Below are 17930 nucleotides of genomic sequence, written 5' to 3' on the forward strand. Positions count from 1 at the left end.
CTTTATAACCTTTTCCAGACTGATAGATCTCAATTACTTTCTTTCTCATTTGTTCCTGAATTTCTTTGGATCTCAGCATGATGTCTATCTTTTGAGGATCTTTTGGTCTACTTCACTTTGTCAGGCAGGTCCTATTTAAGTGATTTCTTGATTGAGAACAGGTGTGGCAGTAATCAGGCCTGGGTGTGGCTGGAGAAATTGAACTCAGGTGTGATAAACCACAGTTAAGTTATGTTTTAACAGGAGGGGGCAAACACTTTTTCACTCAGGGCCATGTGGGTTTAGATTTTTTTTTCTCCCTTAATAATAAAAACCTTCATTTAAAAACTGCATTTTGTGTTTACTTGTGTTATTTTTGATTAATATTTAAATTTGTTTGATGATCTGAAACATTTAAGTGTGACAGACATGCAAAACAATTGGAAATCAGGAAGGGAGCAAACACCTTTTCACACCACTGTAAGTGTAGGAGAAACATTGCACACCAAACTGGAAGGGATGTAGCAAATACAACGAGGTTAGTCAGCGTGTTTCGGTGTCTCACATTCCCGTCTGTGAGTCGCCAGATGAAATATTGCCAGTTTTCAACAAAAGAATTATAACTCACAATTTAATCTGAAACCCAAAGATGATTAGCAGTTGTACCAGGAAGCTAAAAACATGAAGGTCGGTTGGAGCTTAAGTTCGGTCCTCACAAAGCACTTGCTGTGAAACCTCGGCCTCCTTCCTGTATGTACGGAGAATACAAACACTTCCTCAGTCAGCCTCACTTATAACCTTTAAAGTGTATTAAATGTGGTTTATTTGGGATCTGATCACCCTTTAGAGACATTCATACCTGTGTGTGTTTATCTTTTGTGCAGCGATGATTTATTCTGGTAAGTATTGAGTCTTTCTTAAAAACTGTGGTTATATATTATCTGATGTTTGTCACGTTAGATAATAGTTGCATGTTTGTTTCTTTGTTTTTTGCAGTTCGGACATGCTGCTGTCGAGATGGCTGGTTGTGGTCGGACTGCTCTGGGGTGAGATTTCACAGACTGAAACCTCCGTGTGTGTGCGTGTGTACGCGCGCGCGCGTGTGTGTGTGTGTGTGTGTGTGTGTGTGTGTGTGCTTGCGGGCGTGCGTGCGTGCGTGTCTTTGTCTTGATGTCATTTCTGGGTCGTGAAGTCGATTTCTGACGAAACACACACCAACTGTCATTAAAAACAAACAACCTCTTCCTGAAGTCAAATTCTTCGGTGTTTTTTCTGTGTTTTTGAGGCTTTAGAGTCTCTCAGGTCTGAAATGTGGAAAACTGAAAGAAAAAAAAGAAGAAAAATAAAAACGCTCAGAGCCAATCAGCAACCAGCAATGACGTCATCGTTGGTTTGTGAACGTTATGAAGCCTCCAGTTCAGATTCTGTCCGTTACCATCTTTGCTAGTTCAGAGCTGTTTGGAGCAGGAAGTGACCATATTTAGATGTGCTGGGGGAGGAGCCAGCGGTGGATCTGACCAATCTGATCTGAACTTATCTCCGAACTAGCAAAGACGGTGACGGACAGAATCTGAACTGGAGGCTTCACAACGTTCACAAAAAACAATACGATGACGTCACTGCTGGTTGATTAAAACATGAAAAGTTACCAGAGAAGCAGAATTTAACTCAAAACTTTTGACCGCAAAACTCTTTTTCTGCTTGTTTCCAGTGTGTTCATGTTATTTTAGGTTTTCGGCTCGTAAAGTCTCGCTTACTAGTATCTCTGTTGTTTTTTTTAATTCCAGCACTCATCGTGTCTCAGGCAGCGGAGCTTCTTAAAGCCGTTGTTGGAAAATCTCTCCTGATGTCCTGCCAGCTGCCATCTAGACAGTCTCCTGAAGTGTTTTACTGGCAGGACAACAAACATAAAGTCTTGGTTCAATGGCCTCATGATAGCACATCACCACCAGCCCCTGAATACAAGGACAGGGTCGAAGTTTCTGAAGAAATTAATTCTGGAAATATTTCCATCATACTTCACAATGTCACCGTTGCAGATGACCAGAAATGGTTCCTGGTTTTGGCCAGAGAGAAAGGTTCTCCTGGAACTAAAAAGTACTTAAATTACACATTGCAGGTTTCAGGTAGGGGAGAGTAAATCAATATTAATGTCTCATATCCACGAGCAGCACATGTGTATAAACCATCCTGCCTTCATGTGCTGACTCCCAGCTCCCTACCAGGATCTACAGCTGACTTTCAACGAGGCCTCAAACAATGTGACCTGCACAGCCCGAGGTGGGTTCCCCAAGTCCGAGGTCCGGTGGTCCGCTTTCAACACATCCAGCGACGAGGAGGTCGACCTGCCAGGCACCGGGACGTCCCATCAGGAGGATCCAACCCTGAAAACCTTCTACGTCAGCAGCTCCGTCGTCGCGCCGCTTCGGGAGCTGGAAAACGTCACCTGCCGCATCCGCAACCCTCTCACCGGCAACACGACCGGGAAGGTCGCCAGGAAGGTCCCCGGGAAGGTCCTCAGTTCTGGTGAGTAGCGGCTCCGGAGTTTAAAAGTCCACAGGTTCACAAGCATGATGCGTTTTGTGGTGCTGCTAATTTTTGTTCCTCTTTAATGCAGATGAAGGTCTGGGTCTGGCCGCAAAGTGGGGCATCGGTGTAGCAGTACTAGCAGGACTAGCAGGACTAGTCATAGCAGCTTTTTACATCTGCAAAAAATGTAAGTAAAAGTTTTAATTTGGCCTCTAGTGCCATTTCTTTAGTGGACATAATTACACAGTGATGACCATCGTTAAAATGAATGACCATATATGGAGAGACACAATCAACCCCGAGGCACCGACGGCTGGTTAAGAACGTACCGAGGGAGATTCATGCTCACCTTCTTCATGTGGTGCTACACATGAAACTAAAAGGAGGAAGCAGAAATGAAGCGTCTGGTGTTTAAAGCAGCGGCTGGACGTCACCAGCGTTCTGCAAGAATCCGCAGAATTTCCTGTTTGGGGTTTTTCATTTATCTGATGATGAATTAAAAACATACTGAGCATCTGGCCCTTTACATCAAATTCATATTTATATTCTGAGAGCCACGTTTGACCAGAAAATCCTATTTTATTCATATTTGTTAAAGTTGAGTGTTATTGTTTGTTGTCTGTAGAATATAAAACTTGGTTTCGCTTGCTGTTTACGTGGGTTTTTTGTTGTTTGGGTGGAGAAGTTAGCATCAGCAGGACTTTTCCTGCAGGTGATCCTGCAGAACATCTTATAAGTGTTCGTCTACAAAAAGTTGTGTTTTTGGGATGGAGCAAAATTCCCAGGCTAAATTATTGTTTCCAGTTTGTCCCTGATCATCATGACTGAAACTCTTTCCTTGAAGTTCCAGGTATTCGGGGAAGACTAAACCCATGTGTCTCAGCTTCAACAAATACAGTCTCATCTCCGCCTGTTGAAGGAGATGCTCCTGCTTCCAACATGTCAGGTGGAAACTCATCTCAGCCTGTTGAAGGAGATGCTCCTGCTTCCAACATGTCAGGTGGAAACTCATCTCAGCCTGTTGAAGGAGATCCTCCGGCTTCCAACATGTTAGGTGGAAACTCATCTCAGCCTGTTGAAGGAGATGCTCCTGCTTCCAACATGTCAGGTGGAAACTCATCTCCACCTGTTGAAGGAGATGCTCCTGCTTCCAACATGTCAGGTGGAAACTCATCTCAGCCTGTTGAAGGAGATGCTCCTGCTTCCAACATGTCAGGTGGAAACTCATCTCAGCCTATTGAAGGAGATGCTCCTGCTGGTGAAGATGAAACTACTTTGTTAAACAGCTACAAGAAAAACACACAAGAAGCTGACAAACGTACGTAAGAGTCAGCTGGTTGCACAGCAGGTAAAGTCTCCTAACTTTGAATCTTTCCTTTCGTTGCAGAGAACAACGAGACACCGTCGACCTCAGCAGGAGACCCGACTCAGGAGACCCGACTCTGAGACTATCAGGAGGAAACCGGTGGGGTGGAAATGTCAAACTAGGAAAGAATGAAGTTCAGTATCGCAATGTTCAGTATCACGAAGTTAGCACCAATTCTGATGCTTCTAATGATGATGAAGCTGATGATGCTTCTGATGATGATGATGAAGCCTCTACAGAAAGAAGAAATCCCTGCAGACAAAGTGACAGAATAAGAGTCCACAGTAGGAATTTAAACTGTGTAAAAGATGAGGATGAAGGAAGGAAGCAGGAATATTCAGACAAGGTACTCATGTGCAGTTACATATTTAGCTAAAGTCACTCCTTCTTATTAGTTTTATGGAGGTCCATCAGAAAATAATCCCTCATTCATTAGAAAATAGGATTCAAAAAGGCCTGTTTTGGGGGGGGGGGGGGGGGGGGGGGGGGGCGCGTGTCTGTTTGATTGACAGGCCTGTGGTGCAGGTGTCAGGTTACAGCTATCGGTGGGCGGGACATAGTATCATCAGGGTTCCAATCAGATCAGTCAGATCCACCGCTTGCTCCTCCCCCCAGCTCGTCCAAATATGGTCACTTCCTGTTCCGAAAGAGCAAAGATGGTGAAGGACAGAATCTGAACTGGAGGCTTCATAATGTTCACAAACCAACGGGCGACATCACTGCTGGTTCACACAGCAACCATCTCTGGAGGTGTGTGTGTGTGTGTGTGTGTGTGTGTGTGTGTGTGTGTGTGTGTGTGTGTGTGTGTGTGTGTGTGTGTGTGTGTGGGCTTGTTTTTCTATCCTAGTGGGGATTTTAATGTGACTGCACACCCACCCTCGGGGACTTGTGTCACTGTGAGGACAAAACTTGAGGTCGAGGAAGGTTGGGACTTTTTAGGGTTTTAGGATTATATCTGGATCAGACTCTGCAATATTACACTCTGTCACCATGGTAACCATGTAAGATTTAACCAAAGTGCCATAAATTCTTGCCGTGGCTTTGTTGGGAGACAGGCAGCACTACAAGACCGACACGGACCAATCAACCTTCCTGACAGTGAAACACTCATGTGGCAGAAAAAAACAAAATAATAAAACGAAAAGTAAAAATGTCTGTGATGAATCTCGTAACTCGGCGGGACGGACGCTAGAATGTGAGACAGACACTGATACAGGTCTCTGTTATTGTGATCCTGAACGGTCAGTGCTTTAAAAAGGTGCTCAGCTTTACGATGCTGCACTGACGGTCCACTCCTGGTACCACGGACCGCAGTTTGGGAAACACTGTTGCAGTAGAATGCAAAGTAAATATTTCTGAAAACTCTGGAAAATGTCAGGTACAAACTTGTGTTGCTTCTCTGAACTTTTATTTAAGCGTATAACCATTTCAGTGTCCGTCTCTCATTGGACTATCGGCTCACGGTGACCAGTGGGCGTGGCTAATAAAAACAGGTTCATGCAAATTATGAAATGTGAGATTTTAACAACTAATTGATTAATATTGTAATGTATAAGTCATATCTGCCTTGCAAAGGCAAACAAAGGGAAACAGAGTGTCATTTTGTATTTATATGTTGAATGTATAATAATAAAGGGCTCTTTTTATCTTCATGAGGTGTTTGTTTATTGTTAAACTTCTAACAATCAGTAAATCACATTTGTCTGTGTGACAATTAATCCTCCACTAAACTTGTTCTCGGTTGGAACGACGAGGTCGGGTCGGTTTCCATGGCGACTCTCAGGTGCATCTTTAAAACCAGTCTGACGGAGACGACCCTTCTGCTGCGCCTCATCTGGAGTCGCTGCTTTGTCATCAACAACATTGTTGTCGTTCCTTCGTTCCCATGTGAACAATAATGTCACAACTGCAAACAGAGTCCAAAAAAAAAAAGGCTGCATGGAAAAAACTTCTCCAAACGGTCCGCTGCCCATACAGACTGTAAATCTTAAATTTGAATGAGTCATTAACGTCTCGAATGTTAATTTCATTCAAACAATTTTTTTTTTTTGTAAAAAGTGACAGAGAGGACGAAAGGTTCGCTCCAAACTCACAGATCACGAAAATAAAATGCAAACAAACTCCTTAAATCAAAACAGGAGAAACAAAGCGTCTATAAAACAAAGCTGCTCAACATACAGAAATAAATGTTGCTATCTACATGTCTAAATGTAAGAGATGTTCTCCAAAACCACATCAACCTCCTCAATAGGTTTTCTAACTTTATCTATTGTTAAAAAACAGACAGACCAGAGCTGCCCCACAGCTGATTTCAGTCAGGTGTTGGTTTATAAAGGGCTGTTTTGTGGAGGTCCATTTGACAATAATCCCTCATTCACTAGAAAATAACCCTAACCCTCATCATCACAAACTCCTCCTCGGGATATTGTAGGACCGACTTGAAATTTTTTCTGTGCACTCTTAACACGTTTGGGATTAAAAGTTGTTAAAATCATTTGTTTTCGTCGATGGGTGTGCCCGTTGCGTGTATAATGGAGTCCAAAGTTTGTCTACAAGTAGCACAAAACAGGGATCGAAAGAAGTCCAAAGCCAAGACTGAAACGAGTTTAAACTAAGACAAAAACTAATCCGAAACTAGTCCCAAACAAAGTGGAAGAACAAGTCCAAGTCCAAATCTGGAACCCAGTCCAAAACCATTTGAAATTAGTCTAAAACCAGGCCCAAAACCAGTTTGTCCAAACCCGGTCTACAACTAGACCTAGTTTCCCCCCACGTCTGTCCAGACTCATATTATCTAGTTCATCTAGTGAAGACTGAATAAATCTGATTCAGATGGGACACACGGTGGTTGCCAAGACAACAGACGATGTTTCACACACATGTTCAACCCGACACAAAGAAGATCTGTGCAATCAGCACATTTTAGATTTAGAGTCCCACATTCAGGAAGTGGATCACATGTGGTCACAGTCTCCCCTTCTGCTTACGATGTCACTGTGATGCTGACCTTTGACCTTTTGGATGTAAAATGTCATCACTTTGTCGTTTTATCAAGTTGGACACTTGTGTGAAATTTTGTCCTAATTAGCCAATTGATTTTGGAGTTATGGCCACAAACATGTTTTGCAAGGTCACAGTGACCTTTGACCTCGAAAAATCAAATCACCTGATCTCAATAAAAAGTAAACACGCTGTATGAAACACTGCTGAGCCTTTATCCAGTCGTTTTTATCACACCTGCACTTCATCAAACCTGATAGAGGTCAATTAAAAAGGTCAATGTTGACCGTAGGCATATCAGAAAGTTCTCACCCTGCTGGAGGGGAACTTTGTCTTCAGCCTGATGAAAACCAGAAATGAGAGAGCAAATAACAGCCTTAAAACGAATCAGTAAACACTGAAGTTATTGAACGTCCTGCATACTACGTCCCGCCCACCGATAGCTGTAACATGACTGCACCACAGGCCTGTCAATCATACAGACACGCCCCCCCCCCAAAAAAAAAAAAAAAAAAAAAACAGGTCTTTTTGAAGTTTATTTTCTAATTAATGATGGACCTCTAGTGGCACTCGTTGGTATTACATTTTAAGGCACTTCTGCATCAGCTTCATTTTTCAGACCTGGAAGCTATGAACACTTTTATAAACAGTCTGTGGTGCAAACGGACCGCAACAACCTTCACGAGGAAGTATTTCAAATGTTGTCTCTTGATCAACAACAGTATCTGAGTTCCACATGTTTTTGTTCCCGCTGGTACGTGAACATTCGTGATTTCACCGCCGACCCGCAACAGAGAAATACATTTCCTGCATGTCAAAATAACCTCCTCATGATCTGTACCACTCTTAGATAAAAAACAAAACAAAAAAAAGTTCCCCTTTAACGTGTTTGGAGGTCTCAACATTGATGACACACCCTTATTTAATGAAGGCTACCGAAGCTGTGATGGCTTCTGAACGAAAGTATGAAACTACAGTGCTGTTATCTCACTGTATTCATGCAGCAGTGTGACCGACAGCTGATCCTGAGTCAGTTCCTGTGAAACTCAAAGCGTCACCAGAGTGGGTCACCGTGTCTGCAGCGCGACACGTGACGGCGTTTCACCTGAAATCACACCGTCGAAGGTTCAAAGAGTTAGAAAAAAAAAATCAATAAAAAAAAATATATATATCAATATTTAATAAAATAAAATGGGATTTTCTGAAAAAAATGCCCATGCAACATTCACACCGGTTTGGAGGACATTTGAAGGACATCTGGAGGATGAGTCCAACAACGTGACCTTTATTCTGTTCTCCACTATGTATGTATGTATGTATGTGTGTGTACCGACGATCAACAGCTGATACTGTTGAATTCGTGGATTTTGCTCCGAGTCAAAATTCTTGAATGATGTTCTTCCCTCTGGGCCGCGGAGGAGGTCGGCGCTGAGAGACGAAGGACTGGGCCTTCCTCTCCACCTCGGTGCAGTAGATCTCCGAGAGCCCCGTGTCCCTGCACAGCAACGAGCACACGTCAGACACACACACACACACACACACACACACACACACACACACACACACACACACACACACACACACACACACACACACAGAGTTTTGTTGGATGAACTCCTTTAAAGTTGATATGTGTAACGGTCCTGCAGTGTGCTCTCGTTACTGGATCCTCCGCTGTTTGTGCCACTGGTCCATCTTCTCCATCTTCTCCACGACCTGGCGGCGCTGCGTCTCCGTTATGCCGTCCAGCCGCCGCTCCTCCTCCTCCAGCTCGGCATGGATCTGCTTCTTCTCCTGCATCTGGGCATCGAGTTTCGCTTTACACCGAGCGCCCCTGATCAGCTGAGGAGAGCGCACACACACACACACACACACACACACACACACACACACGTAAACACACGTGTTGATGTCCACGAGCAGTAAATCACAAAGAAAAGTTCCCAGAAAAGTTGTGTGTGTGTGTGTGTGTGTGTGTGTGTGATTTCACCCCTAACCCGAAACAGAGAAATATCAGATTTGGGTCAAATTTTTGGGGAACATTAAGAAGTTGCAGGGAGCCGGTTAAAATCGTCCCCATTTTAGCTTTGACACGGTCACTCTGATTTGAGACTTTCTGTTTCCTGTTTATTGCCCTGTGTTACTCCTGACATCCACCAGAGGTCTTCAGTCTTCTTGCTTCCACGACCTCCTCACCTGCTTCCAATTCACAAATATGCCTCACCTGCAGCTTCTTTCTAATTAGTCTGTCAGGATTTATTCTCCCTGTCTTTCTGTGTTTATTTTCCAGAAGAAAAGTCATTGTTTTTGTTTATTTTGTTGAACCTGCTGTCCTTTCAGGAACATCAGGTACCTGAACTGAACACAGACCGAGGACCTTAAATTGAAGAATATTATGTGTGTGCTACCTGATTGCAAATGATGTTGGGGTCAAGCATTCAGTTTTTGTTTTTTATTTATCACGTACTTGTATTGAAGTGCTTTTTCAAAGTACTTTTGTAACCTTTGTTAAATAAAAAGTAATTGGCAAGATCAACTCCTGTGTCTGACATTTGTTTTTTTAAGTAAAGCTTACCTTCATGTTTAGTCATATTGATTCATTATTGATATCAAATTAAGAGTTTATAATACTCCCTTTTTTTTTTAAGTAATCAGTTGTATAATGTATTGAGAAATATTCAGTAGATTTGACCTTTTAGTGTGTCATAGCTGTTAAATGTAGGTACTTTTTACTCAAAACAAAGGGTGAAATCTACCCAAACAAATTGAGTGCAAATTGTTACCTTACTATTATGAAGTAGATTATTTAGGTGTCTTGTTGGTGAAGTAGAAAAAAGTAGAAAAGCAGACTAGAAGTCGAAAAACAGAATAAAAGAAGATTAAAAGTAGAAAAAACCCGCCTCCCATCCTCAAACACTTTCTCCCCACATGGAGGATAAAACATTAGTGCATGCTGCCACCAGATGGCAGCATGCACTAATGTTTTATGGAATTCAATTTCGAAATAATTGTATCACGCAGTCTCGATAAAACATTGTTGACTAAGTGTTCAGAATCGACATCCTTCAGAGCCCTTATCTGTTCACTGAAAGAAGATTACGTCGTTTTTTAAGACATTACGATGCCTGGTTGTTGTTCCGGAGTTCATCCGGATTGTTCAGTTCTGCATCACGTGACTCAGCTGAGTCCACAAACAGTCTCGTTAGCATGTAAAAGTTTGAAGTGTAACAGCTGAAGCTCACAGCGGGGCTTTATTATTTTTTATTTTATTTTGATGCCGTTTTTTGGTTTTGCATCTAAACAAACTGTACGTGTGACGCTAAATTAAAAAAGACTTTCCTGTCGCCCATTTTGTCGGCTGTGGTCTACATTTGCCGTGTTTCTCATTTACAGTTTTGAACGAGGTGCTCTTAGCTTTAGCCCGGCGAGCCCCTCCGCCACCTTCCACTTCCTCCTTTCAGCCTGAGCGTCATTGTTCCCATGGCAACGGAAAACAAGCAGTTTTTCAAAATGGCTGTCGCTTAACGCCACCGACGTCTTTCGGAAAGCGAGATACAAAAGTGGACATAAAACTGAGCTTCAGCGCGAGTTATTGGTCTTTAATACCAGTTAACAACCAAATAGTTGTGTTGTGTTTTTTTTTTACTAATTTATCCTAACGCTGGACTCCAGGAACCGAGAGCCATGGTCAGTTTCACAGTCATATATCTCTCTCATTACAATATATCTTAACCACATGATAACATAGTTAACCTCAGAGATTATTAATTATTATCATTATTATTATTATTATTATTATTATTATTATTATTATTATTATTATTATTATTATTGTTAGGGTTGGGTGACGATTTTTTTTTTTTTTTTTACCAAATACATCCATATCAATATTTGCATGTCTTTTGGTGCTTTAAGAACATTTTTACACATTGAGACTTTTGATAAATAATTAAAAAGCCAAATAAGTTCAGAAACTGACACCACTTTACTGAAATGAAGCCTTTAAATCCAGAAATCGACAACGCTTATGCTGCATTAAGATATTATGATATCTAAAATTTAAAAATGACATCTATTCTTACATCATAATATGATAAAATATAAGATATATGGCCCATGCCTTGTTTAAAAAAAAAAAAATTTATGTGTTCACACTTGTGGTAACGTTTTGTGTCGATGGCTGCAGAAACTGGCATCTGGCAGACATTTTCCCGGCCCTCGGGTGGACAAGACCCTGTTTGAGAGCCCCAAACCGGTGAGTTCGGTTCACACAGCGGCCCGAGCACGGACGACCAACTGTCACACTTTTACCACCCAACAAGACAGTAGACTTGGGTGAAGAGAATAAAAGTCAATAACACCTGTCCTAACACCTGTCCTAACATCTGTCCTAACATCTGTCCCAACATCTGTTTCAACATCTGTCCCGGCAGAACAATCAGGAGACAGTTGAGATCATCACCAAAGACCTCGTCCGCACTCTCAGGTGGGCACAACAAGTCTGTTAGTGTATTCAAATGTATATTCTAATAGATAAAACTACATTTATTAAAAAATAAATTATAAATATAGTACATTTGAAAAGTTTCTACTATGCATAGAAAGTGATATATAAACTTATTTGATAATCAGTTCCTGTAAATTTTGAAGTACAGAATGTGGTAGAGATAATAAATCAGTGTCGTGATGTCAGGATCCCTCGGAGCGATCCGTCCGGACAGTCCGCCATTCTCACTCGAGATGAGTTTGAACGGATCTCCGCGGCGTCCCGGTTTGCCGGACTCCTGAAGGAGGACAGAGAGGAAATGCAGAGGGCTCATCACACGAAGAGAGAAGAGAGAGTTGTAAGAAAAACATCCCGTAAAAACGGTCATGTGACTCCGCAGATTAATAACAACGCTCCTCTCTTTTTTTCTCTTTTCTTTTTTTTTTTCATATACTTCTAATTCAGAAAGCTGCAGAGGAAATGAAGCAGCGAATCTTTGAGATCGACCGGGCCCGCAAGGAGAAGCAGGAACCGACGGACCCGGAGCGATGGGCCCGGGACCGAACAAAGCCCCTGGTGGAGCGGAGCGACAATCTGAGGATGGAGCGGGAGGTGGAGATCAAAGAGCTCAACCAGGTGGGAAACACGAGAACAAGAGGATCACGAAAGCTTTCAGACCTTATGGTGGTGATCTTCGGGCCCCTCAGGCAGCACTGCATTAAAAACACTATTCTGGAGTGGAAATCACTGGAAATCATCCTCGGGGATGATTGTGTCTCTCCATATATGGTCATTCATTTTAACGATGGTCATCACTGTGTAATTATGTCCACTAAAGAAATGGCACAAGAGGCCAAATTAAAACTTTTACTTACGTTTTTGGTTGATGTAAAAAGCTGCTATGACTAGTCCTGCTAGTCCTGCTGGTATTGCTACACCGATGCCCCACTTTGCGGCCAGACCCAGACCTTCATCTGCATTAAAGAGGAACAAAAATTAGCAACACCACAAAACGCATCATGCTTGTCAACCTGTGGACTTTTAAACTCCGGAGCCGCTACTCACCAGAACCGGGGACCTTCCCGGGGACCTTCCCGGTGATCTCGGTCGTGTTGCCGGTGAGAGGGTTGCGGATGCGGCAGGTGACGTTCTCCAGCTCCCGAAGCGGCGCGACGACGGAGCTGCTGACGTTGAAGGTTTTCAGGGTCGGATCCTCCTGATGGGACGTCCCGGCGCCCGGCAGGTCGACCTCCTCGTCGCTGGATGTGTTGAAAGCGGACCACCGGACCTCGGACTTGGGGAACCCACCTCGGGCTGTGCAGGTCACATTGTTTGAGGTCACGTTGAAAGTCAGCTGTAGATCCTGGTAGGGAGCTGGGAGTCGGCACATGAAGGTAGGATGGTTTATACACACGTGCTGCTCGTGGATATGAGACATTAATATTGATTTACTCTCCCCTACCTGAAACCTGCAATATATAATTGCAGTACATTTTAATTCCATGAGAACTTTTCTCTCCGGCCAAAACCAGGAACCATTTCTGGTCATCTGCAACGATGACATTGTGAAGTATGATGGAAATATTTCCAGAATTAATTTCTTCAGAAACTTCGACCCTGTCCTTGTATTCAGGGGCTGGTGGTGATGTGCTATCGTGAGGCCATTGAACCAAGACTTTATCTTTGTTGTCCTGCCAGTAAAACCAGTCGGGAGACTGTCTAGATGGCAGCTGGCAGGACATCAGGAGAGATTTTCCAACAACGGCTTGAAGAAGCTCCGCTGCCTGAGACACGATGAGTGCTGGAATTAAAAAAAACAAACAGAGATACTAGTAAGCGAGACTTTATGAGCCGAAAACCTAAAATAACATGAACACACTGGAAACAAGCAGAAAAATAGTTTTGCGGTCGAAAGTTTTGAGTTAAATTCTGCTTCTCTGGTAACTTTTCATGTTTTAATCAACCAGCAGTGACGTCATCGTATTTTTTTTGTTAACGTTGTGAAGCCTCCAGTTCAGATTCTGTCCGTCACCGTCTTTGCTAGTTCGGAGATAAGTTCAGATCAGATTGGTCAGATCCACCGCTGGCTCCTCCCCCAGCACGTCTAAATATGGTCACTTCCTGCTCCAAACCGCTCCGAACTAGCAAAGATGGTAACGGACAGAATCTGAACTGGAGGCTTCGTAACGTTCACAAACCAACGATGACGTCATTGCTGGTTGCTGATTGGGTCTGAGCGGGGTTTTTTTTTCGTTTTTTTTTTCTTTCAGTTTTCCACATTTCAGACCTGAGAGACTCTAAAGCCTCAAAAACACAGAAAGAACACCGAAGAATTTGACTTCAGGAAGAGGTTGTTTGTTTTTGATGACAGTTGGTGTGTGTTTTGTCAGAAATTGACTTCACGACCCAGAAATGACATCAAGACAAAGACACACACACACACACACACACACACACACACACACACACACACACACACACACACACACGGACATTTCAGTCTGTGAAATCTCACCCCAGAGCAGTCCGATAACAACCAGCCATCTCGACGGCTGCATGTCTGAACTGCAAAAAACAAACAAACATGCAACTATTATCTAACGTGACAAACATCAGATAATATCTAACCTCAGTTTTTAAGAAAGACTCAGAATAAATCATCGCTGCACAAAAGATAAACACACACAGGTATGAATGTCTCTAAAGGGTGATCAGATCCCAAATAAACCACATTTAATACACTTTAAAGGTTATAAGTGAGGCTGACTGAGGAAGTGTTTGTATTTTCCGTACATACAGGAAGGAGGCCGAGGTTTCACAGCAAGTGCTTTGTGAGGACCGAACTTAAGCTCCAACCGACCTTCATGTTTTTAGCTTCCTGGTACAACTGCTAATCATCTTTGGGTTTCAGATTAAATTGTGAGTTATAATTCTTTTGTTGAAAACTGGTAATATTTCATCTGGCGACGCACAGACGGGAATGTTAGACACCGAAACACGCTGACTAACCTCGTTGTATTTGCTACATCCCTTCCAGTTTGGTGTGCAATGTTTCTCCTACACTTACAGTGGTGTGAAAAGGTGTTTGCTCCCTTCCTGATTTCCAATTGTTTTGCATGTCTGTCACACTTAAATGTTTCAGATCATCAAACAAATTTAAATATTAATCAAAAATAACACAACTAAACACAAAATGCAGTTTTTAAATGAAGGTTTTTATTATTAAGGGAGAAAAAAAAATCCAAACCCACATGGCCCTGTGTGAAAAAGTGTTTGCCCCCTCCTGTTAAAACATAACTTAACTGTGGTTTATCACACCTGAGTTCAATTTCTCTAGCCACACCCAGGCCTGATTACTGCCACACCTGTTCTCAATCAAGAAATCACTTAAATAGGACCTGCCTGACAAAGTGAAGTTGGAGTGACCTAGTCAAAGTCCTGACCTGATCCTCAAAAGATAGACATCATGCTGAGATCCAAAGAAATTCAGGAACAAATGAGAAAGAAAGTAATTGAGATCTATCAGTCTGGAAAAGGTTATAAAGCCATTTCTAAAGCTTTGGGACTCCAGCGAACCACAGTGAGAGCCATTATCCACAAATGGAGAAAACATGGCTCAGCGGTGAACCTTCCCAGGAGTGGCCGGCCGACCAAAATTACCCCGAGAGCGCAGCGACGACTCATCCGAGAGGTCACAAAAGACCCCATGACAACATCCAAAGAACTGCAGGCCTCACTTGCCTCAGTAAAAGTCAATGTTCATGACTCCACCATAAGAAAGAGACTGGGAAAAAATGGCCCGCATGGCAGAGTTCCAGGACGAAAACCACCGCTGAGCAAAAAGAACATTAAGACTCGTCTCATTTTTGCCAGAAAACATCTTGATGATCCCCAAGACTTTTGGGAAAATACTCTGTGGACTGACGAGACAAAAGTTGAACTTTTTGGAAGGTGTGTGTCCCATTACATCTGGCGTAAAAGTAACACCGCATTTCAGAAAAAGAACATCATACCAACAGTAAAATATGGTGGTGGTAGTGTGATGGTCTGGGGCTGTTTTGCTGCTTCAGGACCTGGAAGACTTGCTGTGATAAATGGAACCATGAATTCTACTGTCTACCAACAAATCCTGAAGGAGAATGTCCGGCCATCTGTTCGTGACCTCAAGCTGAAGCCAACTTGAGTTCTGCAGCAGGACAATGATCCAAAACACACCAGCAAGTCCACCTCTGAATGGCTGAAGAAAAACAAAATGAAGACTTTGGAGTGGCCTAGTCAAAGTCCTGACCTGAATCCTATTGAGATGCTGTGGCGTGACCTTAAAAAGGCGGTTCGTGCTGGAAAACCCTCCAATGTGGCTGAATTACAACAACTCTACAAAGATGAGTGGGCCAGAATTCCTCCACAGCTGTAAAAGACTCATTGCAAGTTATCGCAAACGCTTGATTGCAGTTGTTGCTGCTAAGGGTGGCCCAACCAGTTATTAGGTTTAGGGGCAAACACTTTTTCACACAGGGCTGTGTGGGTTTGGATTTTTTTTTTCTCCCTTAATAATAAAAACCTTCATTTAAAAACTATTTAATATTTAAATTTGTTTGATGATCTGAAACATTAAAGTGACAGACATGCAAAAAAATAAGAAATCAGGAAGGGGGCAAACACTTTTTCACACCACTGCATATATAAGGAAATTTAAAAAAAAACAACATGCAAGGAAGCTGCACCTTGCCCTGAATATGAGTTCATTTAGCCCAGGGGTGGCCAACCAGTCAGAGACTAAGAGCCACATTTTTTACTGTGTTACCGCAAAGAGCCACATCATACACATGGGCACACATGACCATCACCCCATCCCTTCCTCACACACACACACAGACCACTGCTCAGCCAGATTTACGTTCTCCTCCTGCTACAGACATGGTATGTGAAATAGTTACGCAGTAAACAGGAGAATTCATGACTAACACACAGCAGGTGTATTCATTTTGTCTGCAGGCTGCAGCACAAAGTAGGAAACGACAACAATAAACACAAAACGGATGAAAAATAATCCGTTTAACAACGTTTAGAAAAACAGAACAAATCTAGAAAACATGACCAAATGAGGATCTGGAACGGGACAAAACATTGCCAACAGAAAGCTTACATTAAAATATATGCAGCCTGTTGTTGTTTTGTTTGGTGTATTTGTGATTAATTATAATAAACTACGAACTGAATCCATCGTTTTTATAAAGTTAAAGGCCCCAAAGCTTTAGAATTTAATTTAATTCAGAATTAAATTGAACTGTTCTCCGACATGCTGTCCATTCATGCTCTGAGGGCCCAGAATTACAGTGTGAATATATGTATTAATACACAAATAACCACCAAAACAACTATCAAAACAATATCAGCAGAATAATCAGTCGAGAAAACTATCATTGAGTTTGATTCGACAAAGAATCAAGTTTCTCTGATCTCTTGCCACGTGGAACGATTGAATAGCGCCACTTGTTTTTGGTCGCAGAAAGACAAACTGCGTAAAGCCGGTTTGAACCGGGTGGCTGAAATAAACAAAGTAACAGAGATAATCACACTTACCAAGAAGGAAATAGGTGAATATGAAGACAGCTAAATATCTATTTAGCGGTATTTAGCAGGAGCTACGGGTATGAAAACGTCTGACCGTTTTGAGGAAAAAGACCGAAAGAGAGCCAATCGGGTTTTTTATACCCCCAACTACGTCCGCAATGATGTCACTCAACGTTATTTCCGCCTCAACATCTATAACGAATAAATAACAAAAAATAGACTTTCAAATCTTTATCAATAAATTATCATACTTTTAGATGTATCTGTGAACCAAAGAAATTAAATACTGTATAACTGTGTTATGTAAATCATTTTATCATTAACTTTCTTTTTATTTTCTCTTAAAGGCACATTAGTCAACATTTCACTAAAATAAACTGCATTAAAATATATAATAGTAAAAGTTCCTTTTTCAAGAGATTTTCAAGAGATAAACTGGAACAATAGTTTTTGGATGTTTTTGGAAATGAGAGCAGACAGCCTACCTGACAGGTGAGCCTGGGAGCTGGGAGCTGGGAGGCTTTGTCCGTTCATGTTGTCCTCCGGGATAAAAGTCCAGTTAACTCCTGAAATATATTCGTCTTCAGAGACGTCTTGAGACGGACAGAGCGGTGGTGATCTGACTGACTCAGGCTCTCAAACAGTCAGTATAAATCCCAGACCAAAAAAATTAGGAAGCATCACAACCACGCTTTAAATGGAAACTATGTGGTGAGACAGGAAGAGCAGAGTTTGTATTAATTACAAAAACACAAAACATTCCCGACTTTCACATCTATTTCACACTGAAATGTCCACAACATACAACTCACCAGAAATATCTCCAGGTGGATGTAATCCTGGTTTCATCAGGAGCTATTAAATAAATAGCAAATGCCTGTGTGCATTCACGCTGCTGTAGCTTCCTCAGTGAGTTCTTCCTAGCATGAAGGATGGGTGTGCAGAGAACAGACTTCAAACAACTGTTGCTCCTCAGCTCTTATTCCTTAGGAACAT

General features: G+C 42.2%; 2 protein-coding genes across 2 annotated transcripts; one reads left to right on the top strand and one right to left on the bottom strand.

Moving 5' to 3' along the window:
• Nucleotides 1-406: 406 nt before the first annotated feature.
• Nucleotides 407-4339, top strand: LOC138201168 (selection and upkeep of intraepithelial T-cells protein 7-like). Its single transcript, XM_069154398.1, has 7 exons — nt 407-878; nt 976-1025; nt 1767-2105; nt 2194-2505; nt 2597-2695; nt 3353-3826; nt 3896-4339. Exons 2-7 carry the CDS (start codon nt 983-985, stop codon nt 3952-3954), a joined length of 1326 nt encoding a protein of 441 aa, XP_069010499.1. The 5' UTR covers nt 407-878; nt 976-982; the 3' UTR covers nt 3955-4339.
• A 7145-nt stretch (nt 4340-11484) lies between these two features.
• On the bottom strand, nt 11485-13920 carry LOC138201165 (butyrophilin subfamily 1 member A1-like). The gene is made up of 5 exons (XM_069154394.1): nt 13876-13920; nt 12823-13161; nt 12426-12734; nt 12236-12334; nt 11485-11658 (listed from the first exon to the last, which is right to left on the bottom strand). Exons 1-5 carry the CDS (start codon nt 13916-13918, stop codon nt 11606-11608), a joined length of 843 nt encoding a protein of 280 aa, XP_069010495.1. The 5' UTR covers nt 13919-13920; the 3' UTR covers nt 11485-11605.
• Nucleotides 13921-17930: the final 4010 nt, after the last annotated feature.

Source organism: Embiotoca jacksoni, unplaced genomic scaffold, assembly GCF_022577435.1.
Source record: "Embiotoca jacksoni isolate LCO1_2020_lvr unplaced genomic scaffold, fEmbJac1.0.p SCAF_2, whole genome shotgun sequence".
NCBI lineage: Eukaryota > Metazoa > Chordata > Actinopteri > Embiotocidae > Embiotoca > Embiotoca jacksoni.

Bases quoted from the DNA above. Each gene is read 5' to 3' on its own strand.
- LOC138201168 (XM_069154398.1), top strand. From the start codon at position 983: ATGCTGCTGTCGAGATGGCTGGTTGTGGTCGGACTGCTCTGGG. The intron at 2,106-2,193 runs GTAGGGGAGAGT...GCTGACTCCCAG, and splicing joins TTACACATTGCAGGTTTCAG to CTCCCTACCAGGATCTACAG. The intron at 2,696-3,352 runs GTAAGTAAAAGT...CTTTCCTTGAAG, and splicing joins TTTTTACATCTGCAAAAAAT to TTCCAGGTATTCGGGGAAGA.
- LOC138201165 (XM_069154394.1), bottom strand. From the start codon at position 13,918: ATGCAGCCGTCGAGATGGCTGGTTGTTATCGGACTGCTCTGGG. The intron at 13,162-13,875 runs GTGAGATTTCAC...TTTTAATTCCAG, and splicing joins TGTTATCGGACTGCTCTGGG to CACTCATCGTGTCTCAGGCA. The intron at 12,735-12,822 runs GTAGGGGAGAGT...GCCGACTCCCAG, and splicing joins TTATATATTGCAGGTTTCAG to CTCCCTACCAGGATCTACAG.